Below are 8434 nucleotides of genomic sequence, written 5' to 3'. Positions count from 1 at the left end.
CAGGAATCGGAGTGGGGCCCTAAGCATGAAGACATCAGTTTAGGTCCACACAGTGTCCCACGTCCCACGTCTACGTCGAATCCAGCAGCATGGTGTCTTTTTTAGTCCCACCTCGAAACTTCAGGATCAATTGAACCGGTTTAAATAGATGGCTTGTTTCCTAGTCCATGTACTCCTGCGATGGAATCCCGCGGCGGGCGGTGTGTCACGTGCAAACCAAAACGAAACCGTGCGATCTGATGCCATTATAAATGGGCTGGCCCAATCTGTATATTCCTTCAGCGAAGCGAGTGATAGGTGGCGCGCGGGCGCAAGGCAGGAGGCCCCCCCATGGATGGATGTGTCATGAGACATATCAGGTGGCCCAAGCCTAGTGGAAGAAGATTAAAGCCCAAAGACGTACAACTAGATAGCCCAAATCGGATCAACAAGAGCCCGACAACTGTACAATGCTATAAGACTTGGAGTAGAGGACACAACATTCTTAGCCAAGATATCCTAGGACTCTTAGTCGTCTGAACAAACTCAGAGCATGTAAACCCTAGCCTGCTACCTATATAAAGCTGACAAGGGCACCCCCCAGGGTTATGACCTAAACATACACAGGTCCATGCCATGCATTGTATCTCCTGAGATATACCATTACACAACAAAGAAGAAAGAGGTTTCACCTCCTGTCGATGGCCATTCTTGTTACTTTTGCACACCACCTGTCGTTCTCTGGAACACTTTAGTAAGTGCAATATATGGCTTTTCCTCGATCACAATGAGGATTGCATCATCGCTAAATCAATTTTTTTTTACATTAACATTATGTTTGCAAACAAATATTACCTGTATATAGTTGCAGCATTCACATCTATCTCTCCATGCTAATGTTGTAGAAGTATATTAAAATGATGTGTGTCCAAGTTTAGTGCGGAGGGTTTATTTGGATCCTTGAAACTATAATTAGTCCCTACACTTCTGGGTATCAGTTTTTCTAATATTTAGTAAAGAAGTATATTAAAATGATTAAGATGTATACTAAACTCCGCACTATTGTTGTGTACGAGAGGAGACGTACATACTCCAAGAAGTAACAAATCATTTTCGCATGGAAAATACATCCTAGGACCAAGTTTAGTGAGCAGGGTTAAGGTGAAGGTTTTAGGAGTTTAGGTGTTTGTTATATCTGGTTTTAGTGTAGTTGTTGGGCATGATGAAGAATAGGGTGATTTGAGCCTTTTCTTATTATAATAAATGCCATGTAGCGTGGTTTCTTAGCTAGAAGGTGAGGAAAGAATGTGGGTATTTCTTCATTAAGAGATGATCTTTTCGGACTTAACTTAAAACATGTAGTCATAATTTTTTCTTTGTTAAAATGTTAATCACATCAATCAGGGCAAGCACACACATTCGTTGCTAGAGATAATACTAATAGAAAATATATTATAATGCGTTCTTTATTTTTTTAAATATCGCCAGTTGGCATGTGCAAAATAAAATTTTCTCTCTATTTTATCTTGTGACCTGAAATAACACTTTTTCTTCCTGACAAATTAATATAAAAAACAAGGAGATTACACAGGTTTTGTCATCTGAAATTTTAGGAACGATTTTGTCCAATGTCGATAAATGATGTGAGATGATCAGTTTGAGTCGTCGGTAGGCATCCAATATCTATTAGTGAGCCACACAGAGTCTGCGGTGACCTTTGCACCGTCGTGGTTACGGTGCCACTCATAGTAAGCATGCGTTCGGTTCTTGATTTCCAGTGTCGCGTGCCCGAAGCTCGCTTCCCTGAACGCTGAGTATGCTGGCATCGGCTTCGTGAAGCTGCATCAAGCGATGTTTTGTTATCAGTGGAAAAGAGTATTTCAGCTGTATTTTCAAATTAATTCAGGTTTATCAGTAGGGCTGTCAATATGGTACTCTATCATGTAAATATAATAATGTAATCTGGACTTTCTTCTAGTGGTGCGTGTCATACCAAAATATTCCGTCGTATCATGGAAAGATGCATTTGCATTCGTCAGTAATAGAAATTGCTGCATCCAGGTTTGAGCTGCACTACTTGTGTCGATTAATTTGTTGTTAACATTCTCGCCATAAAACTAAATTATTGTGAAGATTAGAATTGTGGCAACACAATTGTTTCTTGAACCCTCACATATATATGCACTAAGTATATGCTCGATCAACTTTTTCAGTGGTTTGTATCTTAATGGTGTAGTGTTTTCTTCTTCTTTGGTGAGTTATATATGATAGGCATGCTATAGTATTCTAGATAATAAGTATTATTTACTATCCTTTGTGAGAAAATAATGATAATTTGCGTTAATTGGTTGCTAATTAAGAGCCATATTAGTCTTGAAACAGCAACCCAATTTCGCCTAGATATGACATGTCTTAGATACGATTAATACCACTGCATGGATTGGGAAGTTGGGATTGCCTTATGCAACTTACTTGTCTGCGATGCCTTCGATGTTGCCTCCGTCACCTATGTTGATGTAGACCGGCGCGTCCAGGTTATGCGCCGGTGTGGACTTGCCGTTTACGATGTCGTACTCAATGTTGGAGAATCGGCGGCTGCGCTCGTAGGAGTGGACATGGCCAGCGAGGACGACATCGACCTTGGCATTGACGAGCCACCGCTCAAACTGCACACGCATGGTCTCCCCCTCCATGTAATGGTAGTTGTTGCTGTTGTACCAGGGAGAGTGCAGGAGCAGGATGAGCCACGGCGTCGTCTTCCTGTCGACACGCCCAAGCTCCTGGCTGAGCCACAGCCACTGGGGCGTGTACTTTCCGTAGGCGGAGTAGGAGGCGAGCACGATGATGTGGGCGGAGGCGATCTTGACAGAGTACCAGAAGGGCTCCGTGCTTCCGGCGGCGCGGTACGGCGTCGGGTAGCGGTGCGTGAAGGGCTTGAAGAGCGTCGTCTCGCCGATATCTGGAGCGTAGTCGAGCTCGTGGTTGCCGGCGGCCCAGAGCCAGGGCTGGTAGGCGACGCTGCGCTCGACAAAGCGCGCCCAAGTGTCCCAGCGGTTGTTGTCATGGAGCGGGTAGTTGTCGGCGTAGGAGAGGTCACCGACGAATAGCACCGCGTCGCCGGTGTTGGCCTCGTAGTGTGACACCGTGCTGTTGGAGTCGAACGTCTGACCTAGGTCACCTGTTTGTGAACAATTTAGCATATACACAGATATTGTAGTGGTAATAGATCTAAGCGAATGTAACAATTCAGATAAATAGAGAAATACAGTATACAGTTACAGATACATTGCACTGGTGACTGGTCCATGCATGGGGATCTAGTCAAACCTGGCAATATTTTTCCAAATGTTCTGATCGATACTAGCCAAAGAAATTCAGGCTTGAACGAAGTGGACATGCCAGCAACTTGCTGGATGCCGCCTGAATACTGCCGCTAAATTGTGATCCACTGGATGCTACATGCTAGCGACGACGACTTTGACGATGGTGGTCTTTTCTCATCTTGTCCTAGATCCCACCGGACCCTTTTGTCTCTACTTCATTACTACTATGGAGTAGCACTACTAACTAATTCCCTAACTAATTCTACTCTAACATGAACATTGAAGTGAACGAATGTTGGACATTGAAGTGAACGAATGTTGGATCTTGAAGTGAACGAAGGAAATGTGTGTACGTACCGATGAGTCCAAACTTGAAGGGCACATCGGGGCCGGGCTTGGGCGGGGCGGTGAAGGAGAAGGTCCTCACCGTGTGCCCGAACCCCATGGCGTAGTAGTACTTGACGCCGTGCTTGAGGCCGGTGAGGTTGCAGTGGTGGATGAACCCGGACGTGTAGTTGTAGTAGCTGTAGCGCGTTAGGGTGGCCTGCGCCGACAGCGCCATCTTCTCCGGCGAGCGGCCGTAGGCCACCGTGCCGTTGCCCGGCTCGTCCGGCGTCACCCACGACACCGCCATCGCTGTGCCCGTCTGGTCGCCCAGCGTGATGTGCACCTGCTGCGGAGCGTTGTAGCCGGGCGGCACGCGGAAGACGTCGGCGTCCAGCGGCATGTCCGCGGTGGCCTCCAGCTTCCGCCGGTATGCGCTCGTCACGCCGGCGTCCGCCGCGGCGAGGAGCACCGCGAGCGCCAGGAGGCCGAGAAGCCGGCGAGCCGCCATGGTACACTACACTCCCACCGCAGCAAGTGTAGGAAGGAGAGGAGGGAGCCTGGAATGATTTGGAGTGCGAGGATGAAAGTAACAAGGAGGATGGTTTATATATACACCTCTCCGATTTAGATATACTCAGAAGCTGCTTCGTCTGATTTTGCCACTGGCGTTGGGAAGATGAATATTTGCATGCGTCTCTGCCAGTTGCTCACTCGAACGTAGGCGAGCGAAATTAATAAATCGCGTCGACGTCCACCGTGTGGGCGCGCCGGAATGATACTTTGACCATGATTAAGCGTGGCCAGCCATTTGATTATTAGCCTTGTGATCACACGGTTAACAATATTAGCAAAATTACATTTTTAATCAACCCCGAGCAAATTAAAAACCGATTATAAATCTCGCATGGCATAATCCACAGGGAATATCCGTGGATTATGCTTCTAGTGTGACCAAACTGAGCGTCATTCAGTAGTTGACAATTTGCACAAACGGTTCCCTCTTGGAAGTTGGATGTGATCAGGACACCTGACTAAACTCCGATGAAACCCGAACAATGATAGATGTATCATATAGTCACATATACTAGGACAATGCGAATTGTTTACACTTCACTCTAGTTAAGCCTGAGCAAATTGAACATGTCTAACAATCCTTGCGATTTCGCTCGAGTGGGATATTCCCGGATTGTGCTTGGAAGTCTGATGTGGATTAGGCTTGGAGGATGAGTTTGATGAAGGATGTGGGAGTTGACCTTGATTAACCCTGAACACATGGCACGTCACGTTCCAGGACGCAGGCATTTTTTTCTTTTTGATTTGGCGGTATATTGAATTCCGAGAAAACCCCCGGTCAAAAAAAAATTCCGAGAATATTGTCTATTTTTAAGCATGTGCTGCGTATTCTGCAGGGAATTTCCATGGATTGTCCTCGGAGCTTGATGGTTGGAGGCTGAGTTCGCTGGACTTGGAAGTTGACTCTGACTAATTCTCAATACATGGGACGTCATGACTAGGACACTACGAGAATTTTGTTGTGATGAACTCAGAGAAATTATCCATTTGTAGCATGTGTGTTTCCGGGGAATATCCTTGGATTAAGCTGGAAGCCAGATGGTTGGAGCTTCTGGACCTCTGAAGTTTTTTTGAAAAAAAACAAGGCAAAAGCTTTGCCTATTTTACTAATTAAGAAGAATTTATAGTAAAACCAAAGAGAAAATGGTAATATTACAAATGGCTACTCTGAGATGAAAGACCTCTGAAGTTGACTATGAAGCTCGTCTTAATGACATTTGAATTTGACTAGGAAGCTGGTCTTGAGTCAGTCGTGTGGGCGCGTCCAAGCAAATGACGCTGTATCGCGACAGCACGACTACGGAGAGGTCGACGAAGCTACCAGTCTGATGTTTCAGCTGAATATTTGTGTGGTACGATTCATTTTTTTTTTAGATAGAAGGCGTGCCCGACTTTAAATTAATAAAGCCCACAGGTTCGGTAACAGGTTAATACATGCTGCGGCATACAGCTTCGCCAAATAAAACATGCTGCGGCATACAGCTTAGCCAACACGGAAACTAAGTAGGAGATCGCGGAGCCCTTCCCCCTGGAGGTGATCCTGCTGGAGCCGCGTCAGTCCTTCTTGACAGCACATTTGGTGCGTGGGCGGCGTGTAGAAGCCTGAGCTGGGTGGCCACCGTCCTGAGCCCCGATCTGTCCAGCGGTTTGGCGAGCGGCGTCCATAGCTGCAGGAAGATCATAGATTTGAAAATAATGTTAGCTGGATGTTTCATCAGCTTAGATTCTATGGTTAGCTTATTTCTAAAGTGCCATAAGGCCCAAGATTGGGCCAAGAACAGCAGCCAAACCAAGCGTCTAAAGCTACCCGAGAGACTAGACACAATGGCATAGAGCTGGTGAAAGTTTGCCGGACACCAACTACACCCAAGCAGTTGGCGAAAGGCACTCCAGGCAAACTTGGCAGGGGAGCAGGTAAAGAAGATGTGGGTGGCGTCTTCCTCCATGCCGCACAGAGAGCAGCGACCATTCCCAGGCCCGTGCCTTGCCGCAATATTGAGGCTAGAGGGGAGTCTGTCCAGGATAAGCTGCCAGGAGAAGATCCTCACTTTGAGAGGGATTTTGGCCGCCCAGACATCTTTGAAGTGAGCAATGGAGGCCCCGGCCGAGAGCTTCCTGTACATCGAGTTAACCGAGAACTTTCCAGATGGTTCCAGCTTCCAACTGATCCTATCCTGCCCCTCGGATAGTACAGCATTCTCAATAATCTCCCTAAGGCTGTGCCATTCCTGCAGAGCATCCACATCCAAGGCCCTGCGGAAACCCATCTGGGTGGAACCACCGCAAACCTGCGACACCGAGCATCCCTGATTTAAAGCGATGCTGTACAACCTAGGAAACTGGTCCTTGAGGGCTCTGTCGCCGTGCCAAATATCCAACCAGAAAAGCGTTCGTTGGCCATCGTTGACATGATAAGTCGCTCCCAGCTTAAAGAAGTGTTTGATCTTATGAATGCTACGCCAGAACTGCGAGCCACCCTGGCCCGAGCCCGCAAAGATGTTGTCCGCAGAGATGTATTTTGCTCGCAAGATCTGGGCCCAGATGGGGTTGTCTTCTTGAAACAGCTTCCACACCCATTTGAGCAAAAGGGCGATGTTCATCTTCTTGGAGTTAATGAGCCCTAAGCCTCCGCAGGCTTTTGGACGGCAAACCGCCGGCCAGTTGACCAAGTGATATTTTCTTTTAGGCCCCACGCCCTCCCAGTAGAATTTGGCTCTGTGGGTATCGAACTTGGCGTGAACCCCATCCTGGAGCAGGAACATGCCCATAGCATACATGGGAAGGCTACCCAGGCAGGAATTTGAGAGGATGAGCCGTCCCCCTGACGACATGAACTTTCCCCACCATGGTTCCACTCTACGAGCTAGCTTTTGCACCAAGAACAACCATTTTTCTCTGGTGAGCTTACGATCAGAAATAGGGGAGGCCAAGATAGGTGAAAGGAAAGGCGCCTAACATGCAATTCAGAGCATCGGCCACCCTCTGCTTTCTAACAATGCTAGCCCCCAACACAATGACTTCCGACTTGTGGTAATTGATTTTCAGCCCAGACATGTCTTCGAAGCACATGAGGAGGAACTTGAGATTTGCGATCTGTTCATCATTGTCTTGGATCATAATCAAGGTGTCATCGGCGTACTGAAGGTGGGAAATCCCCCCCGGGATAAGATGCGGAATGACTCCAGATAAATGCCCTGCTGCACAGGCTCTGGAGAGGATAAGAGAGAGAGCTTCAGCCATGAAATTGAACAACAGCGGCGAAAGTGGGTCCCCTTGCCGCACTCCCCGCTTGTTTCTGAAGAAGGGACCGATGTCCCCGTTGATAGAAATCGCAGTATGGCCGCCCGTGACCAGCTGACTAAGACGGTGGACCACCCCAGGGTCGAAGCCTTTACACCTTAGCACCTCAACGAGGAAATCCCAGTTTACCCTGTCATAGGCTTTCTCGAAGTCGAGTTTGAGCAAGATTCCACCAAGCTTCTTGGTTTTTAGCTCATGGACGATCTCATGAAGGGCCAGAATACCATCGAGAATGAATCTGCCCTTGATGAACGCGGTCTGGTTTGGGCTGATGATCCTATTGGCGATGGGGTCCAGCTTGGAGGCAAAGGCTTTGGAGATGATCTTGAAGATAACATTGATAAGGGCAATGGGCCTGAACTGGGTGATCTTGTCCGCGCCGGGGATCTTTGGGATGAGCGAGAGAACCCCAAAGTTGAGTCTCGCTACATCGATCCTCCCAAGGATGAAGTCGTTCAGAATGTGGAGCACCCCGTGCTTGACCAAGTGCCAAAATTTCTTGAAGAAATGGACCGGAAATCCATCCGGCCCCGGAGCAGTATCCGATTTCATGTCCATCACAATCTCCTCCAGCTCTTTCTCTGAAAAGGTGCGCATCAGCAAGCTGTTTTCATCATCAGAGACCCGCTGCTGGTCACTCCAAGAGTTTGGGTGCAGCCCACACACCCTCTGAACCTCCGAACCAAGAAGTTCTCGATAGAAGTCATAAATGTGCTTTTGAATGAGATGCTTGTCAGAGATTTGCCCTTGAGGAGTGATCAGGGAATGTATGTAGCATTTCCGACGGCGCCCATTCGCCACTGCGTGAAAGTAAGCCGTGTTGGCGTCCCCATGGAGGGACCATCTGACCCTGCCTCTCTTCCGCCAAAATTCTTCCTCCGCGCGGAAAACTGCTAACAGCCGCTCTTCCAAGTGGTAGCGGAAGGCCCAAT

At 47.8% G+C, this 8434-nt stretch overlaps 1 protein-coding gene across 1 annotated transcript; it reads right to left on the bottom strand.

Moving 5' to 3' along the window:
* Nucleotides 1–1429: 1429 nt before the first annotated feature.
* Nucleotides 1430–4340, bottom strand: LOC127325976 (purple acid phosphatase 2). The gene is made up of 3 exons (XM_051352786.2): nt 3660–4340; nt 2452–3157; nt 1430–1818 (listed from the first exon to the last, which is right to left on the bottom strand). The coding sequence occupies exons 1-3, from the start codon at nt 4135–4137 to the stop codon at nt 1632–1634; spliced, it is 1371 nt and encodes a 456-aa protein (XP_051208746.1). The 5' UTR covers nt 4138–4340; the 3' UTR covers nt 1430–1631.
* Between the last annotated feature and the right edge of the window lie 4094 nt (nt 4341–8434).

The sequence above is a fragment of the Lolium perenne genome, chromosome 1 (assembly GCF_019359855.2).
Source record: "Lolium perenne isolate Kyuss_39 chromosome 1, Kyuss_2.0, whole genome shotgun sequence".
NCBI classification, from domain to species: Eukaryota; Viridiplantae; Streptophyta; class Magnoliopsida; order Poales; family Poaceae; genus Lolium; species Lolium perenne.
Note: the sequence above shows the minus strand (reverse complement) of the source record. Positions and strands in the feature narration are given on the sequence as shown.

Excerpts from the sequence above, each read along its gene's own strand:
- LOC127325976 (XM_051352786.2), bottom strand. The coding sequence starts at position 4,137 with ATGGCGGCTCGCCGGCTTCTCGGCCTCCTGGCGCTCGCGGTGCTCCTC. Across the intron at positions 3,158-3,659 it reads CTTCAAGTTTGGACTCATCG|GTGACCTAGGTCAGACGTTC; the intron begins GTACGTACACAC and ends GTTCACAAACAG. Across the intron at positions 1,819-2,451 it reads ATCGAAGGCATCGCAGACAA|CTTCACGAAGCCGATGCCAG; the intron begins GTAAGTTGCATA and ends CGCTTGATGCAG.